Here is a 27131-nt window from a genome sequence, read left to right on the forward strand (position 1 = left end):
AACTTTACTTAAAAAATGAGCATAGATGCTTATTTTTAATGACTTATTACAATTCAGAAATAAATAGAAGGAAAAATAGTTGTGATTAACTTAACTAAAAAAGTGAGCATAGATGCTTATTTTTAATGACTTATTACAACTCAAAAATAAAAAGAAAAAAAATAAATATAGAAGAAAAGAAAAAAACTATATAAAAAACTACTCAGAAATGAGCATAGATGCGCTTATAGAGAAAATTCAACCTAAATTCATAATAAATTTCTACTAATTTCAGAGAAATTCAATATGAATTTAGATTAAATTTCCTGTATAAGGGAATCTATTTTCATTTTGAGAGGAGCTCAACAAAGTGAGAGAGGGAGGGGCTTATAAACCGGTCTGATTCCCCTTCGGTTGGCGAGGTGGGACTAAACTCTGGCCGCAACGAGGGCCAACCCGTTAGTCCCGGTTGGTGGCGCGAACCGGGACTAAAGGGCAGCCTTTGGTCCCGGTTCATGCCACCAACCGGGACCAATGGTGATGGGCCAGGAGCAAGGCACATTGGTCCCGGTTCGTCCCACCAACCGGGACCAAAAGGTCCAGCCGAACCGGGACCAATGGCCTACGTGGCCCGGCCGGCCCCCGAGGCTCACGAACCGGGTCCAATGCCCCCATTGGTCCCGGTTCTGGATTGAACCGGGACTAATGGGCTGACCCGGCCTGGACCATTGCCCCCTTTTTTACTAGTGCTTAGTGATGAAGATGATGCCTTAATCAGGAAACTAGAATCTAATGGTGTATATTCTGTTAGATCAATGTATGCCATGATTAATTTTAGGGGTATTAGCCCAGCTCATATTCCTGACATGTGGAAAATTCATGTCCCTCCCAACATACACATCTTTTTATGGCTGTTAGCTCATAACAAATTATTGGTTAGGGAGAATCTTGTTAAGAGGCAACACTTAAATGATTTATCCTGCTTGTTCTGCTCTGAAGGTGAAAACATCAACCACTTGTTCTTTGAATGTGTTGTAGCTATGGAAATTTGGAGAAATATCCACTCTGTCTTAGGTTGCTTCCACTTACCTGCTCTTGGTAGGGTGGCAGAAATGTGGAGTAGAGATAAAAATATGCAAGCTGAGAATCTTTTTGTATCAGCTACTCTCTGGGTTATCTGGAGATGCAGAAATGACATGTGTTTTAATCACAAAATATGGATGGGTGTGCAGGTGGTTCTGAGAAAGATTGCAGGATATTGCAACATATGAAAGATCCTCTGCAGAGGAAATGCAAGAGAGCGTGTGGAGATGATCATTGTAGCTATCTGGGAGGCTGCAAGAAAACCACCACTGCTGCTCTGGCCAGAGCTAGGCTGAAGAGATACGAGCTTTGGCTGCAATACTCCATGCAAAAGATGGGAGGCTGAAAGGACATGGAGGAGATCCTTGAGGGTTAGGCCTCATGTTTCTTCTCCGCTGTGGAGATTGCCAGTTGTTATTTCAGCTTAAGAACTTTTTAGCTTGGCCCGTATCAGGAGTTTTTGGTCGTATTTAGGCCTCGGAAAAGTTTATGCCCGAGAGATGTTACAATCTCCTCCCGCGGTCTGTATTGATAATGTACTCTGTGGGTTTAGTTTTCTATGGAAATGGAGCTGGGGCAGGAGCCCTTTTCATCTAAAAAAAGCAAGCAGTTTCCTTAAGAAAAACAAAGCTTATGATTTCCTTCTGGTTTCTGGTCTCGCTAGACAGCTGACTGTACTGTATTTTCTGGTTCCACTCTTCGGTTCTGGAAAGTTTTAGACGATCGACAACGTGATTTTGTTTGCTATCCCAAACGAGCAGCTGTCTTCTTGTTTCTTGGTTTCTGGACAATTGCTAGGATGCTCGTTCTGACAGGCCAGCAGGCTGTTGATGTTACGGCGAATATCCACACCATATACAACTCAAACTTAAATCATTATCCTCATATGCTTGTTTTAGACAGTTTCTGAAATTTTATCAGAATATTTCTGCTTTCAGCCTCTGGGAAGAATGCCAGCGCCTACCAGACTCTCCTGCAGTTGCAACTCTAATCTGACCTGATCCAAGTTTTCGAGCATTCCACACCCACGCAATGACGCAACCACACAATACATAGAGTAAATTGCAAAAAAAACATCACAATTGGGCATTCTAATTCAGAAAACCATCACCATTCGTTTTTTTTTTTGCAAAAAACAACCATCATTGTGGTGACAGTTTTCAGAAAGGGAATCGTTTGAGGCCGGTGCGCCGGCCGAACCGTTCGGCCGGATCGCACGCCACGCTGGCCCAGCGTCCACGAAAACACCCCCGAAAGCAAAACGTGTGTACGCGGTGGCCGCACACAACTTTCCCTCTTCTATCCTTTTCCCTTATCTTTTCTTCTACCTTCAGCCGCGACTCCACAACCACGTTTCCTCTTTCCTCGTCGCTGCTCACGAACCAGTGCAAGCTCCTCACGCCGACGGCCGTCATCGTCGCTGCCGTTCCATCGCTCCTGCTCGCCGGCCACCCGTGCAGACCACGCTCATCCCTCGGCCGCCCCATGCTTCTGTCATAAGACTGCAGCTCACCCGCCAGCCGGTTCCAGCTCGCGGCCACCATGGCCGCAACATCTCCCAGCGTCACCGCCTCCGCTCCTCGCCGTCGTTCATGGTCACAGCTAAGACAATAAGTTTGAAGTTTTTTTCAATTCCGGTTGTAGCTTTTGTAAACGCCGGTCGCAACTTTTCGTCCGTCGTCCATGGCTTCCGGCTCCACGGTTGAAACTTTTTTCATGGCCGTATGAAGCTCTTTTCGTTGCCAGATGAAGCTTTTCTGTCAGCGGTTGTAACCTTTTTTTTGGTTGTCATAGGTTTCTTCGTACACGAGTTAAAACTTTTTTCATAGCCGGTTGAAACTTTCACGTCAGCGGTTGTAGCCGTTTTGCTCGTTGTAGCTGCAACCACATGATGATGATGCAACCTGACAGCGACGAGGATGTGTTCTTTTTTTTGCTACAAACACGTCATTTTTTGCTGCAACCGACAACCATAAAAGCTACATCCGATTAACATTTTTGCTACAATGGCGACGCCGATGGATTTTTTTTGCTGCAACCGTTGTCTTCATTTGCTACGACTGACACGGGAAAATGCTACCATGGGGCATCTATGTTTTTTGCTGGAACCAATCATCGGTGAGGCGGAGCTGCATCCATGGCACTCCGGCGAGCGGCAGGGCCGGGGCAGCGAGCGGTCCGGGCGAGCTGAGTCCCGGAGCATGGGGCGACCCCGACGGGCGGCCGGGGCGGCGAACGGTCTGGACGAGCTGAGTCGCGGAGCTGCATCCATGGCGATCCGACAGGCGGCCGAGGCGGCGAGCGGTCAGCTCCAACCGGCGGCCGGGGCGAGCTGAGTGCCGGAGCGTGGGGCGGCCCCGACGGGCGGTCGGTACGGCGAGCGCTCAGGGAGACGAGGAAAAGGTAAAAAGAAATAACAGAGGAGCTTCGATCTAACGGTGTCGCACAGTAGATCGGGCGGCTGGGAGCGAACCGGCCGAAACATTCGGCCGGCGCACCGCCGCCCAGTGTTGCCCTTTCAGAAAACACTTATCGCTCAGTTAGCTAATATTGACACAGTTTCTGACCAATGAGGCCCAGCTGTAAGTGCTGACCTGGAAAACAAAACATGATGCTGTTGACCTGGCCGTTAAACTAGAAGAAGGGGACCACTAGTCAGCGTATCATGCGTTTCACGACACGGCGTGGACGCTACCGCGTCAAGCAATGGAGATTGGATAGGAGGCGGGGCAGGTCAACGGCGAGCAGCGTCGTTCCAGCTTCACCTACCTAGACCACCACCGGGTGCTCGCCTGAATCTAGGCCGCGCCACCGGTCGCCGATTCACCTACCCAGACCTCCGCCGGGATCTGGAAACGCTAGACCACCGACGGGATCTGGCAACGCCAGACCACCGCCGCTCGAACCCCGACGCCAGAAGCTTCGTCCCGAACCATGGCGGGCAGGAGGTAGCGGCCGGCATCGTGGGTGTCAAACGAGCGATCGATCTGGAGGGGTAGCGCCGCTCTAGATCCGGGAAGGACCGGGGTCGCCGTATCAAGCCTTAATCCAGGGTGCGCCACCGGCCGTCTACCCCAGGCCACCGCCGGGATCTGGCATGGACCACCGCAGCTCGAACACCGATGCTAGAAGCTCCGCCTCCAACCACGGTGGGCAGGAGGTAGTACCGGGCGTCGTGGGTGTCAAGCGCTGGGCAGTGGAAGCCGTCGTCGGGGAGGGGAGGGAGGGGAGGGAGTACCCGTGGTGCCCGGGAGTCGGGGAGAGGCCCGCGCGGAGTCAAGCGAGGCGGCGAGGTAGAAGAAAGAACGGCGGGGGATGCGGCGGATTGCCTCGCCGGCGGCGACCGGCGGTCCGGCACGGGATCCCTCCGGATCGGGGCGGCGGTGCAGAGCAAGGGAGGAAGAGGAGGGCGATGAAGTGGAGCGGTCGGAATTTATTTTTACGGGGTGGGAAGGTTTTTTCACAAGAGAGAAGAGATATTACACTGACATACGGCCCGTGTTTGTTTTGATGGTCAACCAAACTGGAGTCAAACGCCGTTAGTTTAGTTGCCACATCATCTCTTACAGTGGGACCTATCTGTCAGTTTTACAGTCATCAAGTTTTTATGTGAGTGATTAGTGTTTCGTGAAAACTGTCACCACAATGGTGGTAATTTTTTACAAGAAAAAAAAACAAATGGTGGTGGTTTCCTGAATTATAGGGTTTCCAATTGTGGTGGTTTTCTGAAATTTACTCCAACACATAATTAGTAAGTCACTTTACTCAGACTTCACCCGCTAGTAATAGTAAGGAGTGGTGATATCCAAGAACCGAGGCCTTCCTCCTCCTCCTGAGTCACCCCCGCGTGACGGCCGGGAGGCAACCCTAGCTCCTTCCGGCCAGCCCCCCTCCCTCCGCCCCCTCTTCCTCCCTCGCCGTGCTCGAGGGCGTGGCCGGGGGAAGGCTAGCCGTCGCCGGCGACAGGGACTCGGGGTCCTCCCGCTCGGTGCGGCTGGCGTGGGCCGGTGCCCTTGGGTCGGGTATCAGGCGGGTGGTGACGGAGCTCCGGCTCTTCCTCTCCTCTACGACGGGCGGCTTGGTGGTCGGGTGTGCCTTGGTCACCAGGACGGCAGCGGCGCGGTTGGATCGGCCATCGGCGGCGTGTCCAGATCTTGACCTAGCTAGGCGGCACGGGTCGCGAGCGGCGTGTGCTGCGGGCATCCGCCCCTGCCATGGTCGCAGCTGGTGAGGGTGGAGGCACAGCAGCGGTGCTCAGAGGGCGAGCTGGCCGTCCTTTAAGTGTTTCGGCAGCTGGATGGCGGCGGCGGCGCCGATGGGCTTCCTGGTGAGCTCTCTTGGTGGTGGGGCGCGGTCCTTGGGGTGCCTCTTACCTGTGGACAGGTCTTCGTTGGTGGCCTCACGTGGTTCAGAATCGGCTGCCGTGGTGGGGATGACACATGGGTGTTCGAAGGAGAGGTTGGCTGGAGGGATGGGTGGCACCAATGTGCTCAGTCCACTCGTCGCTGGCACGGTGGTGTGCCAGTCGTGGTTGCGTTCGCTCCCCCATCTCTCCATTTCCTCGCCCGTGTGCAGGCGGTTGCCGCTCCGGCAGTGTTTCGAGGCGAGACTAGTGTTGCGGTTTCGTCGATAGAGTGTGTCCCCTTTGACCAAAGTTGACCTCTTTGGGATGGTCTTGGGGGTGTCTTGCTATTGGGCAGCGGCCCTGGCGGTGGGAGACATGGTGTCTGTGGGTGGAGCGTGCGTCTCATATGCGGGCGGGTAGCCATGGCCACATGGGTGGCTTGGTTGCGGGTGGTTGGCTGAGTTAGGGTCCGACAGACGAGTGTGTGCGCGGGGGTACATCACTTGCCCAATCGGCGCACTGGCCGATGGTGGCGGCATCCGTGGATGTCTTATCCTTCCCGAAAGCTTTGTCATGGCGTCCTCACTCCTTTTGTCATACTCCGGGTGAAAACTTGATCAGCGCGATCCAGCGGTGGCGGCTCTGTGGTCGTCCCCTTCTGGGAGGCACCGCTCTGTAGTCCTAGCTTTGTCATTGTTCGTTTCACCTCTCCATTGTGGTTTGTCATGATGGAGGTCTCCGTTGGCTCCAAGCGGTCTTCTTGCATATCCGTTGTTAGCTTGGTGGTCGGTGGGTTGGTGTGTCGGTGCCCGGCACCTATGTATCAGTGTGTGGTGTGCGTAGGTGACGTGAGTTTGTATCGTCTCTCTCGGACGTAATGCGGTGTTGGTTGCTTTATAATATAATAAAGCAGGGGAACCCTTTTTTGTCATAGTAAGGAGTGGTAGTAGGTACTGTTACATTGGATGATGTCGTTTGTTCGCTATCTAAAAAGAGCAGGTGGTGGATCGCTGGATCTGATGAAATGTACAAGTTCATGGTACGTTAACTGAAATCATTAGTACATTTATTACTTCAATGGTATACATGAGCACATCCGTTTATTCTGAATTAAAAAATACAACAAGAGTTCTGAAACAAAACTAGACCGGCACTCCTCGTCGCTTCCTCCCTGGCAATGTCCCACCTTGATGTGTATCCTGAGCACGACTTGTAACAAAATAAACAAATGATTCATGCGGGGGTATCCTTGATTCCCATAAGAATAGAATGAAGTCTCCTTTTGGTCTAACACTAGGATCTGTTAGAAGTTCTGCAGCAGTCACACTTGGCGGTTTCTCGATTGAAGCATTCATTGTATAAGGTGCCATGCTGTGTGGATGCGAAGTAACGTCCGTTATGTCCACTGAATGGCCTTGTTCTAGGAGCGCTATTCTTGGCTGCATACCATACATGGAGAGGTTCCTTTTAAGGAATCTTATCCCCGTGTCCAATATGCCACACCAAGATTGAACATGCAGACTCCTCCTTAGCGCATCTGCAAACACAGTTGTTTCGACAAGTGAAGCTTGCATACTATGCAACACCTTGGCAAATTCATCCGCGAGCTGAAGTAGCCGTGGATGTTCTGTCGGGTCTACGCTTCCGAATGCCATTATCTTGAAAAGGTACCTCAACTCATCGTGAGATAGAGAACTTAAGAAAATCGGCTTCACCGATGCAAACCTGGCCAATCTTTTAATTCTACTTACAATGATGATCTTGCTTCCTCTTCCAATTCTTATGAGAAATGAGTGAAACTTTTCCCAGTCATCGTCATCTATATCAGAAACAAACTCAACAACGATCAACATCATCCCTTTCATAGTCCTTCCGTGGTCAAGTATTCTTAAAAGGTTGTCTCCATTCAAGTGCAATATAGAGGAGAAGCGCAGACGAACCCTTTCATCGCCGCACACATGAGCAACCAAAGTTTTCTTCCCAGTTGTTGCACCACCAATAATCGGAAGAACTGCCGGTACATGATCACCAGGAGGGTCGTCGTGCTGCAGCAAGAAGCTCAAGAGCTTTTGCTTTTCAGCATGCCGGCCAAACATGAAGTTATCTATGTAAAGATAAACATCATATGGCCTACGAGACATGCGCTCGCATCCACTCAGAAGGATCACAAATTCTGCCATGTTAGCAACAACAATTTCCAAGCTTTCCAAGGCACAATGCAACTCAAGGTGTGTGCCCTTATTACTTGTTCGAGAACGCTTGGCTAAATACAAGCCCCTGATAGATGAGTCCTTGCTACTAATCTTGTCAGAGCTTGCCCCGTCTTGGAGAGCTCGGTACTTTGAGTTGTCCACCACACTGTATCCTCGGTACATGGCCTCTGAGAGCATATTGAGCTGCATCATCATCCCGGAGTTGGTTATGTACCGTGTGTCCGCCTCCTCAACGATGGTGCAAACTCTCACCAGGAGATGGTGCAACCTCTCCATCACCTTCTCCTGCGAGTGTGGACGGCTAGAATGGTACTTGTTCAGTAGGAAGGAGATGAAACGGCTCACTAGTTCACCTGCAACTGCAGACAAGGCAACCTCCATGGCCGGAATTAATTAGGTAATCAACTGGTCGGCTTTTTAACAAATTTATAGGCTGGCATCTGCCAAGTCTTGCAGAGAGTCTTCACGAAATATGAAAGTCTCCATGCTTGACTTTTGACTGTGACGAGTGGGTGGGCGACACAAGGGTACTTGTCATTTTCACCTTTGTGCTAGTTCAGTGTTTAATAAAAAAAACTTGCACTGTGAGCATTTTTCATATAGGTCAATCTTGACCTGATGTTGATCACGATTTTAAATTTCAGTTTCGAGAAAATTTCAGCACCAAACGAAATCACTAAATTTCAGTGATTTCAGTTTGCATTTCGGCCAAATGGCCGAAATATTTACTTGAATTTAATTACATATTTGAAATTTTCAAAAAATATTTTGAAAACTATTTGATTTGTTGTGTACTACTGAAATTCTTGAAATATTTTGCCCAAAATGTAATATTTCATTGTCTACCGAAATTAATGAAATTCAGTGAATTTCAATGAAATCTCACTGAAAGTGAAAATCATGATGTTGATCTGCACTATGGTAATGGAGAAGAATTTTCATCTGCTGCAACTTGGACGATCGACAAACTTGGTCTTGTTTCCTATTCAAAGCAACTCTCTCTATTGACAATTTAAGTGAGCTCTGCCGAACAAGTCTCGCAGAGAATCTTTGCAAAATGGAGAAGTCTCCAGAGATTTATAAGTAGTTGATGGCGACAAGATGGTGGGTGACACAAGGATACATGACTAAATGTCCTGACATGTGACATGGATAAGCTAAGCAGCATGAGAATATTGACCACTCACTCTAGCAAAGTTTGACGGTGGAAATTGTTTTGGTCTTTTCGAGAAGGACTTGAGTGGAGAAGCAAGGGGCAACACATCAACAAGAAACGATATGCTTACTTTCTATCTTGGTCAGTGATGATGAGAATCAAAGCTCCATATACTTCAGTAATCACTCAGGGCACAGGTAAACTGTTTGTTTGTACTGTTGTCTTTTGGTTTTTTCAGAACCTGATTGGTTATATGTGGTTTATTTTGTATTTGTACTAGTTCAGTCTTTTAATCAAAAAACGCAAGCACGACACAGACCCGCCGCCGCCGCCGGCCACGGGTGGGCGCGCCCCGGCTCCCCCTCCCCCTCCCCCCGTACCCCCCGCGTCGCCTCCCCGCGCGAGGCGACCGGGGGCTCCCCTTCCCTTCTCCTCCCAGCGGCCCCCTCCTCTAATCCCCTCCCGCCGCCGCCAGCGTAGGCCACCGGGCCTGGCTCGCGTGGTGCCGGCGGCGGCGGCCCCGTTTTTTTCCTCCCCGCGCGGCGCTGTGGCTCGGGCGATGACGTCAGCGGCGGTGCACCCAGGCCGGCGTCTGATCCGGCAGCAATTCATCTTCGCGGGCGGCGCAACTCCGGGTGGCGAGGTGGCGGTGGTGCGGCTGCTTGGCTGCGGGGCGGCGCGATGGCTGGCAGCGGTGCCCTTCCAGCCCAGATCTGGGCCCTTTTGGGTCCCATCTGGGTCTGGGTGGGCCTGGCGTGTGCTTTCCGGCGTCATCTTCGGCGGACGGAGGTGTGGCTTGGGCTGGGGGTGGCGGAGACGGCGGCACGTGTACTGTAGCGCAGCATCGGGAGCTTCACGAGCCCGCTTCGGGCTCGGCCGGGCAGGGGTGCCTGGTTTGCTCCTGAGCTACGTTCGGTCGGTCACCACCGAGGGTGGTGGAGGTTGTCCCCTCCCACATGGCCGCTGGCCTGCTGCTCCTCGTTTCCGGCTGGTTCCTCTCGATCCCGCCGGTCTCGCTCCGCTTGTCACGGTGAGACGGCGATGGTGACTGCAAGTCCGTGGTGGCGCATATTGGTGGACGACAAGTATGGTGGATCGTCTGGGGAGAAATCCTTGTCGGCTTGTCTAGCACCGACACGGTGACCCCCGTGGGCGCCGCCGTGCCTTCCTGAAGGGAATCGGATATACCCCTTCCGTCCCATGACCCTTCGCGTACCGGGGGAAACCCTAGGCCATGTCCAGTAGCAGCGTCGTTGTCGTCGCGTTCCTTCTTGAAGGTGTTGCTTGGTATGCAGCGTTTCGTGGTGCTAGGAGCGTGGTGGAATCTTCAATTGTAACTCAGTTTTAAATTTCTAACCTGTTTTTGGCCATAGGAGATCACGGCACCATTTGGTTTTATTTTTCCCTTTTTCACACAGAAGTTTGAACCCGTGCACACAAGTAGATATCTGTTCGAACTGGCACTACGCACTACTGAAATCGCCTTATACGCCGAGTGCCACGGACACTCGGCAAAGGGTCAATAACCGCCGGCAAAGTCTTTGCCGAGAGTTGCACTCGGCCAAGGTCACCCGGCGTACACCTTTCCGGTAAACAAAACTTTGCCGAGAGCCGTTTATCGTGCACTCGGCAACAATATTACCGAGTGTTCTCGTGGTACTCGGCAAAGGTTTGAACTCGGCAAAAATGAACTAAGGGCAGATGAAAACCGCGGAAATTCACACTCGGTAAAACTTGTTGGCAGAAATTAAAAAAAAAAAAACGCCACCGACGCCACTGCTGCCAGCGCCACCACAGCGCGTGCACATGCTGCCGTCGGCCAATCTCTCTACCGCGCGCCACCGCTGCAAACGCGTGCTGCCGGCGGTGCTGCTGCTCTTCCTGCTTGTCGCTTGCGCTGCTGCTTGCTTCCTTGATAGCCGACGCTGCTGCTGCTGCTTGCTTCCTCGCAAGCCGGCGCTGCTGCTAGTGCTTGCTTGCTTGGTTGCCAGCCAGCGCTGCTTGTTTGCTTGGCCGAGAATCCAAGCACACGACGGCCACCATGAGAAAATACCAGTTGACCAGCTCTTGAAAATTCTCAATCTCTGTCATATCAATATACTAACGTTGGCTCCTTGGAGAAAATTTAACCTTTATTATCTTCAACCGCCTTGGCTTCATAAAATTTGTCTGACGTTGTTCCAACTTTCAATACTTCATACTTTGATGAAAAAATCCATATGATGTTAAGTTGTCTGAATAACCCGGAGGAGATAACCTTTGCAAACTTCTTCATCAAAAAACATGAGACCTGGTTCACTCATAACTGGGAATTTGAAGGCATACCTTCCTCATACCCATATTACCTGTAGCCCCCAAGTCTGAAGAGGGGAACGTAGTGATAGCTTTAAGACTTGCTTCAATATAAATATTGCAACTCTGAAAAAAATCCAAATTGTTCATCTGAATCACCAGTCATAAGTTGAATGCTCCATATATGTAGCCCCCCAAGTACCGGGTTGTCTTGTCTACAGTAACTTGGGACTTGTAATAGTCTTATGCTTATAAAACTTCAGCTAGTGTAGCCCCTAAGGGTCGGATAATTATGCAATAATTAGCAGGGGCGTGGCATCAAGAGGCGCCGTTGTTAGCGCGCGCTCGCCGGAGGCCATCGGGTGCCTGCGGTGGTTCGATGAGAAGCCGGCCAGCTCGATGGTCTACGTCTCCTTCGGCACGATGACAATCATCTCGCTGGAGCAAATGCGGGAGCTCGCCCACGGCCTTGACCTCCCAGGAAAAAACTTTGTGTGGGTCATCGCCAATGGCGGTGCATCAACGGATGTGTATGCCAGGCGGGTTCCCGATGGCGCATTGCTGGTACACCGTACGGGGCTGGGCGCCGCATGTGCTCATCTTGAACCACCCTGCTGTTCGTTGTTCCATAACGCATCGCCATCTGGAACCGGGACTAAAGGGGTCGGACGAACCAGGACGTATGGCCCCCGAGGCCTGGCCGGCGCCCTGGCCGCTCGAACTAGGACGGAACCAGTTCGTAACTCGACGGGGACTAATGCTCTGATCTGGCCGGGACTAAAGCCCTGCTTTCTACTAGTGGCAGTTTTTGTAATTGTTCCCTTAGCAGGTACCCCCTTCCCTGTGTTGTCCCTCGTGCATCATCTGGCACTCACAGATTCATCTTCAGACCGCAACGGCAACATGATGAGGAGAAGTCGTGCAAGACGCGGCCACCATGCTTGTGACGTCCCCGTCGTCAGTGCTGGCTTGCTCGCTGGCGTCGAAGCAGACTCGAGCATGAGCACGGCGGCGCAGTGCTTCAACACCTCGAGGTACACGCACACGTTGTCAAGGCTACGGTGCTTCTGCTTCCCGATGTCGAAGTAGATCGCCGTGGTCCCCTGCTCACCCCTCTGCCAGCAAGTTGAGGGAGTCTAGGACGGCCGATGGCTCTGGTGCGATGGCGAAGATCTTCCGGATGTGCGGCCAGAAGAAGCGCCGGATGTTGTGGCGCACCCAGTCGTGTAGAACGGTCTGGCGTGGAACCCAACCGAGAGACTTCGAAGGAGAAGACGAAGCGCGGATCAAGTCACGCGAGGCGAGATAGGGTTAAAAAAAAGTCGACGCGGATTGATAATTTTCCCTGAAAACCGGGCGTGAGATGGCATGATGGGTGGTGGTTAAAAAAAAGAATTCGATGTGGAGATGGACGAAGGGATGGGCAGGATGTGGCCAATTGGCAGGGAAAGTAACCTTGCATTCTTTTTGGACGACGATAACTGCCACATGTGTGGCAGCTAATGGGGTTGTGCCACACGTCCTGGGTGGCACGGAGACGACCCAGCCCGCACGATGGCGTCCGGGCGCACCCAGCCACAGGCCGCACGTCCAGTGTGTGGCACAATCGCCCACACATCCGCGCGATCGAGCGCGCTGCCCGCACGACCTAGCGCAACCGTCATCCCGGCCTGCCTTCCAACCACATTCCACCCTGCCGTCGTCGTCTCCTACCTCTCGATCCCCTACCTCCATCTCTTCCTTCTCTGGTTGCCATGGCAACCAGACTAGATCTCTAGTGCCTCCCACCCACCACCCACACCACCACCCCCACCCCCCCACCCCCGCGACGACGAGCTAACAGGTAGATCTCCGATCTCCTCCTATTTCTCATCCTTCTTCTGTCCAGAAAAGTGAAATTGTAGATTGCCCATGAACATGGTGACTAGATCCACGTTGTCATAACAAACACACCACGGATTGTGTGTATTCAAATTTGCCCACTAAAGTACACCAGATCTGCCATATTCTATCCTAGGGTTTAGCTAAGCTTCTGGATTGGGTTGGTGCGAGTAGTTGATGCATAATAATGCGTAGCAATCACTAAAAAATCATGAGAAAGTAAAAGGATGGGTTTGGGTGCTGCATAGAGATGGAGGAAAAATAATTGCCACATGTTTCTGATGTTAGTTGCCACCTATCGTTTCCGTCAGCTGCCACAATATAGTGTTGTTAGTTGCCATCATATTATGTTCACTGTTACCATCAGTTTGAAATGATAGTTGGCATCCAGATTTTAGAAAAGAGAATGAAAGTCCATGTCCTACTTGCCATGATATGTTGGTTGTCTATGCAAGAGAGTGATAAGATTGCCGTGTTTCCTTGCATGTGCAAATAGAAAGAATGCATTTTGCGGATATTGATGCATTCTTGGCCATGCAGTGATTGAAAACAAAGTGGGAGAAAAAAAGAGGAAAATGAATCATGAAGATGGCACTGATCCTTGGTTTTCTCAAAGGCCAGAAACGCCCCCTTGGGATGCAACAGAGTACAATCAACTCTTTTCTGCAGGGCCATTGCTGCCACTACTAGAGCAGTACGCAAACATCGGTACGATGCATCGTCAAAAAAGGGGCAGTTGCCATATTTGTGACGAGGAAGATGGCATTCTACTTATGTCCTACAATGTCATTTTTCGCTGGTTCTTACGACCCAACCACACACACAGGGATACCATGACAAGTGCAAGCACATGGCGCAAACGCTAACAGATGTACGGGCGACCAACTTCAAGTAGCCAATGTGGCAAATCAAGGTAACGCATATGGAAAAGAACACATACTGGTGTCGACATAAAAGTAAACTTGCAAGGATGGCAAAGACTTACAAGTTGTATGGAAAAACGCAGGGCCTTCATCTAGCGCATGGCAACAGGTGGCAACCATGTACCTACCATCAACGTCGTACACAGGAGAGACGAATGAAGTGAATTTGTGGACAGTGATTTAGGAGAATGAACTTAGGACAAATGTAGTTGCGATGCCTAGACAACTGCATTTGCCATGATTGGACAGGTGCAATTGCCATGCATGGATAACTGCATTTGCCATGCCTTGGACAAATGCAGTGCTACTCCTGGGTTGCCATGCATGCACAACTGCATTTGTCATGCCTGGACAAATGCATTGCCATGCCTGCACAGATGCAGTTGCCATGTCAAATCAAATGTAGTTGCCAGACCTAATCAAAATGTGATTCATGTATCTAAACAACTGTGGATGACAAGTGTGAACAAAAATCTGTCTGGCATGGTTGAACTACTATATGTGCCATGTTGTAGAAACTGCAGTTGCCATGCATTGACCAACTGCTAAATGATCACATGTTTTTATGATGGAACCACACCGGCAAACATCTCATGTCAAGCTTCGCAGTTGCAGTCCAATGCTATAGCAGATAGAGCACATCAAGTTGGAATGACAAACTAGATGCGGTTAGCGCATGTGTCACAACAAGGTAAAAAATATGTGAACTAGCAAAACAATAGTGCATTTGCTTCTGTGAAAAAGCATGGGGGAAAATGGATTTCTCACGGTGGTGGCGGAAAACAACAAAAATGCTACCAAGTGGACACGTGCATCCTAGAATGCATGTTTTGATGATAAAGGATGTTGGTTGCCATGCATTGGCAACATTAGCTGCCATCGTTGTTGAACTGTAGCTGCCATGCCTCAAAAACTGCAGTTGCCATGCATGGCCAGATGCAGTTGCTATATTCCTTTACAATAAACCTGCCACTCAAGCAATGCTTACACATGTACCTTTTTTTTGCACGGCCTTCGACTACAATCAACACCGGCGCGGGGACATCTACTGCGGGAACATCTGAGCACACGGAAGATGCATTCCACCAGCCAGTCAACAGTCCTGCCACAAACAATGCAAAATCAGTGTCGGAAATGGCAATCGTTCCAGCGATGCCGACAAGCACACCTTTGCACACCAGCACAAGCAACACTCAAGCAGATGAAACAGTCGCCAATACTAAAGTGAATGATGAAACTGATGACGAAGCACAAGGGGATGAAGAAGATGGGCAATCAGAAATCATGGTGCCTCAGCAACCATATGTTTGGCAGAGATTTGATTCGTTTGCAGATGCCAAGGAATTCTACCAGACATATGCAATGTACTATGGGTTTGTGGTGAACACCGATGAGGGAGTCCCGGACTAGAGGGTGTCCGGATAGCCGAACTATCATCATCGGCCGGACTCCAAGACTATGAAGATACAAGATTGAAGACTTTGTCCCGTGTCCGGATGAGACTTTCCTTGGCGTGAAAGGCAAGCTTGGCGATACGGATATGTAGATCTCCTACCTTTGTAACCGACTCTGTGTAACCCTAGCCCTCTCCGGTGTCTATATAAACCGGATGGCCTTAGTCCATAGGACGAACAACAATCATATCATAGGCTAGCTTCTAGGGTTTAGCCTCCTTGATCTCGTGGTAGATCTACTCTTGTAACCCACATCATCAATATTAATCAAGCAGGACGTAGGGTTTTACCTCCATCAAGAGGGACCGAACCTGGGTAAAAACATCGTGTCCCTCGTCTCCTGTTACCATCCGCCTAGACGCACAGTTCGGGACCCCCTACCTGAGATCCGCCGGTTTTGACACCGACAACCGAATACCATAGGAAAATAAAAAAAACTAACGAGTACAGCAGATGTAAGATAAGGTGCTACAAGGCACAAAGAAATAAGAAGAGGAACTCTATTTATCTGGTAGTTTGATCCACAAAAAATGGAGCCATGATGACATATCATAGTTCATCTTCGCTCTTGAGAAGAGAAAATGTCAGATGGAAAGCAAGTGACGATGAAAACCAGAGAAAGCCATGTGGAAACTTTTTTTTTTGAAAATTTGGAAAATTCAGCAACCGTAGTGCCGAATAGCAGACGTCACTGTTAATTACTACTCCCTCCACTTGCTTTTTTATACCATGTAAATTTATAAATTTGTGTTCGAACTTGGAATTTCACATGCTAATAGAGCACCCCCTTCTTAATATACTGAATTAATCTTGTTTTTTATAATAAAAAAATTAAATGTTGTTTTCACTATAACCTGGTTTCCACTAGATATTCCCCGCTTCTTGTGTCGTTGACGTGTGGGACCTACCAGCAAGAAAGTCCGTAGCAATAAAATCATTTTTCTATTTGCCGTGGGACCATTCTGTCAGCAACGAGCCTATCCCCGATCTCTCCCTTCTTCCCTGGACCACCATGGGTCCATGGCTGCAACCACGAGGGGCTCCTGGCCGTGCCGCCCAGCTTCTGTGGAGCCACGGTGGTCGCCAACTTCAATGGCTGGCGCGGGAGCCTCGCTGACGGCAACTTCCCCCTCTCCGCCGCTCCCTTACCCATTGCAGATGCGATGCGCCGCCGCGTATTCTTTGGACCCTGGGTAAATTAATTAAACTCCGAATTATTTGGAATCCTACCTAGGCAAAATTTCAATCTAAACTGGTTTGAATTTCTCGAAATTTTTCCAAATCTTTCTCGCCTAGCCAGACACGAGCACCAGGCGCTCCGCTGGCCTGGGGTCCCTCCCTCCCTCCCTCCCTCCCTCCTCCACGGCTAATAATTGTCTGCAGCTGTTTAATTTCCTAGTCTAATCCTATCATCCAAATGCAACTCTGATCTACATACAGGATGGCCTAACATGTTGCCCAATAATAATACTCCCTCCATTCACTTTTGTAAGTCATTTCAGACTACTTAAAATGGGTTGTTTTGTACATTGTCTGAAATATCTTCAAGGTCTTATAAAAGTGAATAGAGGGAGTACTATGTTGGATCTTGGCATCTATGTATACAACACAACGCAAGACAGAGCCTCATCTTCTTTTGTACTCTCTATATATGTGGTGTTGTCTTGCTTGATTGGATGGAATCACACACATATAGTATTGTTGGTTGGTCGATTGCAAGCGTGTACACCAACTATAACAAAATGCTAACTAACCAGAACAATGGGAGATGACGATATACTCCCTCCATCCGGTAAAGCTTATCCCTGTGGAGTATATGATTGCCCACCTCCTTCTTGTCAGTTTCATGTTCCACTACTTAGCCACCTCCATAGTGAGACTAGCTAGAGCTACTCGGGAGTTGCTAGTGATAGTGCGACTGTCACTTTACTCTCCTCTTCGTCTTGCACACTTGATCCGTTGAACCTACGCTACTCTTCTACCTGGTATGCATACAACCTCACATTTGAATTTTCTGGTCGATCTGATGTAATTTAGCCTCTTAGTTAGGTGCGTGTGTATATCCCACCATCGATCCTCCGGTGAAAATTCATTTCAGGCACTGCGCACAGGAGCTGCAGTAATGACTGAGGGGGCCGCTGAACCTTTGGAACCACTGGGCGACCCAGATCCTGCTTCTCCTGAGCCTCGCGCTCCAGATCGTCCTCTCCGTCTTTGCCGGGATCCGTCGGCGTCAAAGCTCCTCCATGCCGAGGATACTCCTTTGGTTGGCGTACCTTCTTGCCGACTCCACTGCCATATATGCCATCGGCCACCTATCCCTCAGCAGTGCACCATCCAACCACCACCTTGTCTCTTTCTGGTCGCCCTTACTCCTGCTGCACCTTGGCGGACCAGACAACATCACTGCCTATGCTCTTCAGGGCAATCAGCTCTGGCTCCGGCACCTCCAAACCCTTGTTGTGCAGGTACTCGGAGCGGCCTATATCTTGTACAAGCATATCACTGGGAACATCAACTTTCTCGTGCTTGCTGCCACCTTTATGTTCGCCATTGGTGCTGTCAAGTATGGGAGAGGACGTGGGCACTCAAATGCAGCAACCTGGACAGCATTCGGAGCTCCCTCAAGAAGGAACGACCTACCAGGCATAACCATTTCCACCCCCAGGATCAGGCAGGAGATCACGAAGATGAGGAATTCGTTCTCCGTCGAGCTCACTCGCTGTTCCACATCTGCAAGCGTGCCATAGTTGATTCTTCAGTCGACGGGGATTGAGAATTATCGAATTCGAGACACCATAGAAATGCTTGGGAAAATTGATGATCTGGGGTTTGATGGAGGTGGAGCTCTCTCTCATGTATGACATCTTGTACACCAAGGCGGCTGTGATCCACACCTGGTTCGGCTACTGCCTTCAGGTCATCTCGCCCCTTGCCATCGTCGCCTCCCTTCTGCTTTTTTCAGTTCAGCACCAAAGTTGAGCACAGCATAGTTGACATTGCCATCACCTATATGTTGTTGTGCAGTGCTTTGTTCATGGAGACAACTTCCCTGTTGAATGATGTAGGGTCCACCTGGGCATTTGCATTCCTATGTACCACGAGCTAGAGTTGGCTCCGATACGAAGCCCTATGCACCACGAGATGGGACCGGCTACGGCGTGCGGTTGCATCTCTTCACCGGCTCATCAAGGCAACCACTGGAGGAGGTAGCAGCTACAAATCGGAGAGGTGGACAGGCACCCCCCGCACCTTGGGGCAGTACAACATGTTGCACTTTTGCACTCGCCGTGACAACAACCTGGCTAGCCCTCTGCTTGGTAGGTAGGTTGGCCAAGATGGTGGGGCTCGGGGAGTGGTGGAACATGAAGCATTACTCGGGATCTATTGAGATCTCAGAGCTTGTGAAGGAGCATACCATCAAACACATGGCACGGTTGTACAAGAAGGGGAGGTGGAACCCATTAGGAGTTCTCATGAAGAAGTGGGGCCAGGAGGCACTGGAGCAAAATAAATCGTTCCCAGAACTCGAGGAATTCCTCGGTGTCGAGTTTCAGGAAGGCGTCATCATCTGGCACATCGCTACCGATGTTTTCCTCATCAAGAGCGAGCGAGCAAGGGTGGAGGGTGCATCGGGTCGTGTGGAGGCCATCAAGCTGATGTCGAACTACATGGTGTTCCTCCTCGTCGAAAGGCCCTACATGCTACCAGGCCTCGCCCAGAACAGGTTATACCAACGAACCTGTTCTTGAAGCAGGGAGTCCCATGCCAAGAAGCTCAAGAATGGCAGTGGGTTCACGACCATCCTGTGGCTTGTGGCATAGCACCTGTTCCAAGCTTCTCTTGAGGGCCCATGAAGACTTAATGATGATTACAGTATATATGACAACATTTTGGAGCCATATCTTGTTCCCATTCTTGAATAAAGAGCTCGATGGATTTAATTGACTAGCAACTCTGTTCTTGGGTCATAGCAAAGTACTCCCTCCGTTCCATATTAGTTGTCGCTGAAACGGATGTATGTAGACATATTTGAGTGGTAGATACATCTGTTTGGGCGACAACTAATATAGAACGGACGGAGTAGTTGGCTAGGTTTGTTTTAGTCCCCAATTCCTTTGTAGCATCATCATGACCACCACATGGAATTCCAAATTTAGTATTGATGTGCTACCAAATGATGAGTCGGTACCTTGTCTGCAAGATGCAGTCACGTACAGCAACATACACTTGTTGCCATTTTAATGCAATGAGCACATGCCTGATTCCTCACCATCTTTGCACTTAATTACTCCTGTGTTGCATAGCTTACTACTTGATTGCACATCTACCAAGAGCTGCTTCATGGCATGCTGGCAGCCTGGCACTATATTATAGTGTGCACAACCAGTGGTAGTTTAATTGCTGTATATGCAGTTACTACCTAGCTAGCAGTGGTGTGCACTGCCAATGACTTCTTAGGCGGTTAAAATAGGTTATGAAAATCAATTATGGGATGGGTTTAAACTTTAAAGTAAGGCTGTGCGGTCTAGAGCTTCTCTTGCTATACCCACTTTTGGAACCACTGTGTGCTTTGTAATGTGAAGGGGATAATCCTTTCTGAAGAACCCCTTTTTTTAAATGAAGAACCTTTTTTTGATGGCCTTATGAGTACATGATTTGGGTTCAAGGAAGTTGGCGGCGCCCTACCTTTTTAGTCCTTCTATCTCGAAACTGTTGTCCATCAAGAGAAACACTGTGAAACCATCTGCCTGTACATGTTCCTAGCAAAATTGAGCTGTTAGCAATCCATACTTTGGTTGTCACTTAAGATGATGTTGGCTATCGAATAAGTGCAGGTGATCTGTAGCTCTGATGTCTGAATCAAAATTAGATCGGCACACCTTGCCGCTTCCCCCCTGGCAAGGTACTACCTTGATTTGTATCCTGAGCACGACTTGTTACAAAATTAGGAAATGATTTATGAGGGGATATCCTTGAAACATTAACACTAAGGTTTCCAAAGCACCATGTGACTTGAGGCACATTGCGCCTTGTTATCTTTCTCCCTTGTTGTTCGGGAACGCTTGAGTGGAATTGCTAATACAAACTGCTGCTTAATGAGTCGTTGTCTCTAATCTCGTAGAAGCCTGCAACGTGTTAGAGGTCTTGGTATCTCGAGGTATCGAGCAGGCTGTGACCTCGGCACATGGCCTCCGAGAGCTAGCATCTTAAGCTGCGTCGTCAACCCGGAGTTTGTGATGCATCGAGCATCTACCTCCTCGACGATGGTGCAAGCTCTCATCAGAAGATGCGGCAACCTCTCCACCACCTTCTCCTCTGACAGTGAAAGGCTGGAGGAGTGGTATTTTTTCGTCACGAAGGAAATGAACCAGCTCACAAGTTCACTTGCAACTGCTGATATGGCAATCTCCATGACTCGGATTGATCAGGTAAATTGTTGGTCCGTCTCCGGACAAATTTTATTAGGCTGGCCTCTGCCAAGCCTTGAAGTATCCAAGGCATTTCCCTTGGCGAGTGGGTGGGTATGTGAGTGGGTTTGGTGGGTAGGTTTGATGAGACACGCGAACAGGATCAGTCAACTTTCCAAGCAGCATGAAAAAGAATTGACTGACCAGTATTTGTAATATTTAAGCATCTTTTCATCTCTATTTTCTTAGATTCCTTTATTTTTACATATGGGGGAATGACATTTCACATACACCTGTGGAACACTTGAACATGTAAATTGTTTTTTTTTTCTCATGAACTTCATTGGAGACTGGGTAGCGCACAATTCGATCATCGGCAAAGAAATGATACATTCCCTTTTATCTTGTTCAGTGATGATGAGAATCACAAGTCCATGCTTTAGTATCTTCCAGGGCACAAATAGCAGTTTGTTTGTACAATTTTCTCCTTCAGTTTCTTCAGAACGACATCATTCTCTGTGTGACTTATATTATACATTCTTCAGAGCTGATGTTGATCTCCACAATGCTAAAGATTAAATTGTGACCAGAGCAATCAATGAAGCATGAGGAGCTCTGAAATGGACCGGAAGCACTTCAACATCTTGGACCAAAACAGAACAGGATGACCTCAGAGTCGGCCGCACGGTCGAGGTAAGCTGTTTTCCAATGATGCCCAAAAAAAGTGGGTTTTGTGCTTATTTTCAGCTAGAGTGGACATATAAAAATCCAGAAAAAACAAACACTTGAGCCATGGTTCCAGTTATCGGTGGTACTTGCCCGTTGTCTCACTGAAGCCCAAGCGTGCAAACAGGGCACAGCACTGACCCATGGCTCCGTGTGGTTGTTTGATCATGCGTTTATTTAACATGGGAGCTGCTTGTTCCATGCAACATGAAGAAATTGACTAGTATTTTAAATATTTAGCTATGTCCAAATTAATTATTGTTCTTGTATATTTAATCATCTCTGCATCTCTCTTTTGTTGGACTCCTACATTTTACATGAGGGAATGGCAAGACTGGGACATCCAGAGGATCACATTTGAAGACTAGTGCGTCGGTGCTTTCTCATATTCTAGATCTAGCAGAGGATCACTTTTGTTAGCCAATATTTATTTTGCCTAATATGAATATCATCTCTTTCTAACTGCTTGCTGTGTCTCAGCACCTATTCTAGGTCCATGAATACCTCTTTTTTCAATCGCCTTTTCTTATCAGATATACATACGAACAATTCGAGGCCATTCTTTTTGATACATAATGCATTTTTATCTTGGTCATAACGAAGATAAGAATCACACTCTATGCTTCAGTAATCTTCCAGGGCACATGTAACCTGTTTGTTTCTACACTTTGTGTGTTCTTATGAGCCCATTCTGAATGTCTCGAGGGTCCGTGAAGGGTTAATGATGATTGCAGTACATATGCTACATTTGATTATACTTTTGGAGCCATCTGTTGCTCCCTTTCTTGTATAAAGAGCTCGATGGATTTAATTGACTAGTAACTCTGTTCTTGGGTCATAGCAGATTAAGTAGCATCACCATCACGAGTTCACGACCACCACATGGAATTCTCAAAACACATGTTTGAGGCTGTATTTGTCTACCTAATCCTCTATTTAAAATTTAGTATCGATGTGACGTTGTGATACGAAATGATGAGTTGGTACTTGGCTGATTCCTCGCTATCCTTGAACTTAAATTATCCTGTGTGCTGGCACTATACTATAATGCACAAAACCAGTAGTAGCGCAATTGCTCCGCAGTTATGAAAATAGATTATGAGATAGTTGCACATATATAGAGTTGTTGCTTGGTCAAATTGCATGCTTATAATACACGTATGGCAAAATGCTAGACAATTATGCCATGATGATACATATACCTCTTGTTTGTTTACTTCTCTGTTCACTATTATAATATTTCCTAACTTTTTCTGAATCGGATGATATAGACGCGTTTTGGTGTGTTTGTTCACTTATTTCAGTTCATATGTAGCCCATATTGAAATATTCAAACATATAATACGGAACAGAGGGAGTAGTTTCCTTCCTGATCCAATATAAGCTGCATTACTGAGTGGTGGTAGAAGGTAGTGCCACTTCAGACGATGTTATTTGCTATCTAAGATGAGCAGGTGGACTGTTTGATCTGATAAAGCATACTTCCCCGTCCGGAAATACTTGTCGCTCAAATGGATGTAGCTACAACTAAAATACGTCTAGATACGTCAGTATGGGCGACAAGTATATCCGGACAGAGGTAATACAAGTTTACTTTACATTAATTGAGATTTGCAATACATTTAGTTCAATGTTATACATGAAAACATCCATTTGTTTCCCCACAAAAAAAAACACATCCGTTTGGCATACATAGAAAAAGATACAACAATAGTCACATTACACAAGTTTGGAAACAAAATTAGATTGGCACTCCTCTTCGCTTCCTCCCTGGTATGGCACTACCTTCAAGTGTGGCCTGATCATGACTTGTAACAAAACAAGAAAATGAATTATGAGGTGGCATCCTTGATTCCCATGAAATTAGCATAAAGTCTTGTTCCGGTCTAAGACTAGGATCTGATAGAAGTTGTCCAAATGCCACACTTGGTGATTCCTTCTTCATTGAAACATAAACAGTATAAGGTGTCATGCTAAGTGGATGCAAAGCAAAGTCTGTTATGTCCACTGGATGTCCTTGTTCTATAAGCGTGCTTGGGTGCGCACCATACATGGCGAGATTTCTTCTAACGTATCTTAGCCCCTTGTGCAATATGCAACGCCAAAACTGAATATCGAGTTTCCTTCTCAACACATCCGCAAACATATTTGCTGCGAGAAGTGAACCATGTGTACCGTGCAACCCCTTGGCAAATTCATCTGCTAGCTGTACTAGCCTTGGATGTTCTGCAGGGTCTACACTTCCGAATGCCAGAGTCTTGAAAAGGTACCTCAACTCATCATAAGATAGAACAGTTAAGAAAATCGGCTTTACCGTTCCAAATCTAGCTAGTCTTTGAAGCCTACTAATGATGATGATCTTGCTTCCTCTGCCCTTTCTTATGACGAATGAGTGAAACTTTTTCCAGTCATCATCACCTACATCAGAAGCAAATTCAATAACTACTAACATCATACCAAACATGGTCCTTCCATGGTCAAGTATCGTCAAGAGGTTGTCTCCATTCAAGTGTAAAACAGACGGGAAGCGTGTGCGAACTCTGTCGTCGCCACACGCATGAGCAACCAAAGTTTTCTTCCCAGTTGCAGAAGCACCTATGATCGGAAGAATATCCAGTGCATGACCACCGGTAAGGTCATTGTGCTGCAACAAGAAGCTCAAGAGCTTCTGCTTCTCAGCATGCCGGCTGAACATGAAGTTGTCGGTGTAAAGATAAACATCATAGGGCCTGCGAATCATGCGCTCACATCCGCCCAAAAGTACAATGAATTCTGCCATGTTAGCTATAGCAATTTCTAAGCTTTCCAAGGCAGTATGTGACTTGAGGTGCATGGCCGTGTCAGTTGTCCGAGAACGCTTGGGTAAATACAAGCAGCTGGTAGATGAGTCGTTGCTAACCTCGTTGAAACCTACACCGTCTTGGAGAGTTTGGTACCTCTAGGTGTCCAGCTCATGGTATCCACGGTACATGGCCTCGGAAAGCTTCTTGAGCTGCATCATCATCCCTGAGTTGGTTATGTACCGTGCATCCGCCTCCTCGACGATGGTGGCAGCTCTTATCAGGAGCTGTTGCAAGCTCTCCACCACCATCTTCTCCTCTAACTTCGCACGGATGGAGGAGTGGTACTTTTTCATCAGGAAGGAGATGAACCGGCTCACTAGTTCACCTGTAACTGCAGATATGGCAACCTCCATGGATTGAGGAGGGAACTGTTGGTCTGACTCTCTAGACAGATTACTGCAAACACTTCCTTTTTTAACTGAATCCCTCTACCAACTCCTACAATGGCTCGTCGAAATATAGAAAAGTTTCTAGCGATGACTAAACCATTGACTACGACGAGTTCAAAGGTGTGTGATCACACTGACACTTTTTTTATCTAAACGTCCAAACATGCTGACAAGGACAGGCCAACTTTCTATTATTACCTTCTGCTGGACTCGACGACCTCTAGAAGTTTGACCTTGGAAATTGTTCTAGGATTAGAAGGGCGTGTGTGATGGTAAATGCAGCATTTGTATTGCAAAAAATTTAGCAGCATATAATAGAAGTAAATGAAAATGATAATCATGGTAACTCACATGCGGCACCAACATACTGTGAGTAACATTCCTAAAAATGCAGAAAATCTGAGTTTTGAAGATGTCTTACTGTCTAGGGTTTTTTTTTTTTGGTATGGTGAACTTTTATCAGATGCATGCATGTATTGGACAGCTGTCAAATATTCTTTCATTCAAAAGTAATTCTCTGACATTAGATACACATTTGTTTATTCAGATTAATTTATATATTTGTTCATATTTACTTATTCAGATTCAAAGGAGATGTTAGATACTTGTCAAAGTTGACATTTGGATTGGCTCCCGTACATCCAAGAAAAAAATCGCGGCGGGAAGCTACCGTCCTGATTGCAATTCTCTGGCATTGAAACAATGTGAGCCCTTTATCTTGGTCACTGTTGAGAAACGCAATTCCCTCGGTTACTAATCCCTCAAAATACTCCCTCCGTTTCAAAATAAGTGTTTCAACTTTGTACTAAGTTGAGACAATTAAGTTACTCCAAAATTGAGACACTTATTTTGGGACGAAGGAAGTATATGAAAGCCGTTTGTTTGTACATTCACACTTTTGATTCTTCAGAAACGTGTTTAAATCTGCATGTGGCTTAGTTCACAGGCTTGAATAAAGAACTGTTGCACCTTGTGCATTCTTCTGTATTCAGGCTTGGCCCAATGTAAAAATAGAAAAGGAAAAATACTGCCAGAGAATTGCATTTATCTGCCATAGAAACGCAACTTTACTCATTACTGGCCAGTCTCTATGGAGTCTGGACAAATTAATTAAACCTCTACCAAGTATTCAGAGATTATTCAAAAAATGGAAAAGGCTCCAAACTATTTTGACTGCGACGATTTCAAGGGTGGGTGGGGTGACACGGGACCGCTAACATCCCTCATAAACTTACCGGTATCTATACTTCATATTTGTCCAGTATCCCATGGAATACACAAGTTGCGCACCTTGTTAAAACTTGTGAGAATGACGGGCCAACTGCCCAAGCGACATGGAAACATGAGTTGCATTTTTAATATTCACAGTAGGTAGGTCCAAATTAATATTGTTCCATACTTACCTGTTTGCGGTCCTTGGAGATCACGGCACCATTGCTTTTTTCAATCAAATTTTCCTCATGGAAATTTGAATCCTTGTGCACAAGTCAATCTAGTATTCCTCACATTGCAGGCAGGTGTCCTTAGGAGTAGAGGCTATCATTGTTTACCATATTCTCATACAATGGTAAAACTGGAAAAGAAAACTATTATGATGCCTGCAACGACACCCATGACGGACTGGCTTGTACAGTCAATTATATCGGCATTGGTCGTCGTTCTTAGCAGAGGCGAGCTCCTTCCTTGAAAGACAAGTCAAGCAGAAAGTAAAGAAAAAAAAATAAGGGGGTTGCCGTGTGCTAGTTTTGTAATGTAACCGTGTTCTAGAAAGACAGGTCAGACAGCGAGTAAAGAAAAGAAAAGAAGTAAGAAGAGGGCGGGCCAGCACTTTTCTAGAATAGCTCTGGTCTGGTGACATCAATATGCAGTGGTGTACTGGTGTGTGTCTCCTCGGGCATGCTTGACCATCAAGCAAGTCAAGTTTCTTCAAGTTTTCTGTCAAATTGAATCACGGAAGTTTGAATCATTGTGCATGGGCCAAACACAATCCTCTACACCTTAATCAGCATTGCCGGGCCAAATTAAGTATCGCTCCTGCTCTGTTCCTGATGGCTTAAATCGTCTTGAATTCAGGTATGCTTGTTTAACAACTCGATTTTAACCATGAAGGAAGTCTTGAATTCGGATAGTGTCAAAGGTGAAGGAGGATTCATTTGCATCGAATCCAATTCCCCCTCCCTCCCCTCCCCTCCCTGGCCGCTCCCGCGAGCGCCGCCGGGGGGAAACCCTAGCCCGCGGGGCGCGGCCCCCTCCTCATCTCTCCCTCCCCTCGCCGCCGCCCCAGCGTGCTGGCGGGCAAAGCCCGGCCAGATCGGGCGGCGGCGGGGCCTCTTCCTCCCCCGTGCGGCGCTGAATGGCGCGGGCCATCCTTGTTGGGCGGCGGCGGCGCGGCGCTGGCCCAGGGCGCGGCGGCGCAGCGACGGCGGCCCGCGACGG

At 48.0% G+C, this 27131-nt stretch overlaps 1 protein-coding gene and 2 pseudogenes across 1 annotated transcript; 1 reads left to right on the forward strand and 2 right to left on the reverse strand.

Moving 5' to 3' along the window:
• Positions 1 to 6549: 6549 nt before the first annotated feature.
• LOC119360209 lies at positions 6550 to 8001 on the reverse strand. Its single transcript, XM_037625952.1, has one exon. The coding sequence runs from the start codon at positions 7999 to 8001 to the stop codon at positions 6550 to 6552; it is 1452 nt and encodes a 483-aa protein (XP_037481849.1).
• A 7023-nt stretch (positions 8002 to 15024) lies between these two features.
• On the forward strand, positions 15025 to 19078 carry LOC119360210 (annotated as a pseudogene).
• Positions 19079 to 23204: 4126 nt separating this feature from the next.
• Positions 23205 to 24659, reverse strand: LOC119366818 (annotated as a pseudogene).
• Positions 24660 to 27131: the final 2472 nt, after the last annotated feature.

Source organism: Triticum dicoccoides, chromosome 2B (genome assembly GCF_002162155.2).
Source record: "Triticum dicoccoides isolate Atlit2015 ecotype Zavitan chromosome 2B, WEW_v2.0, whole genome shotgun sequence".
NCBI lineage: Eukaryota > Viridiplantae > Streptophyta > Magnoliopsida > Poales > Poaceae > Triticum > Triticum dicoccoides.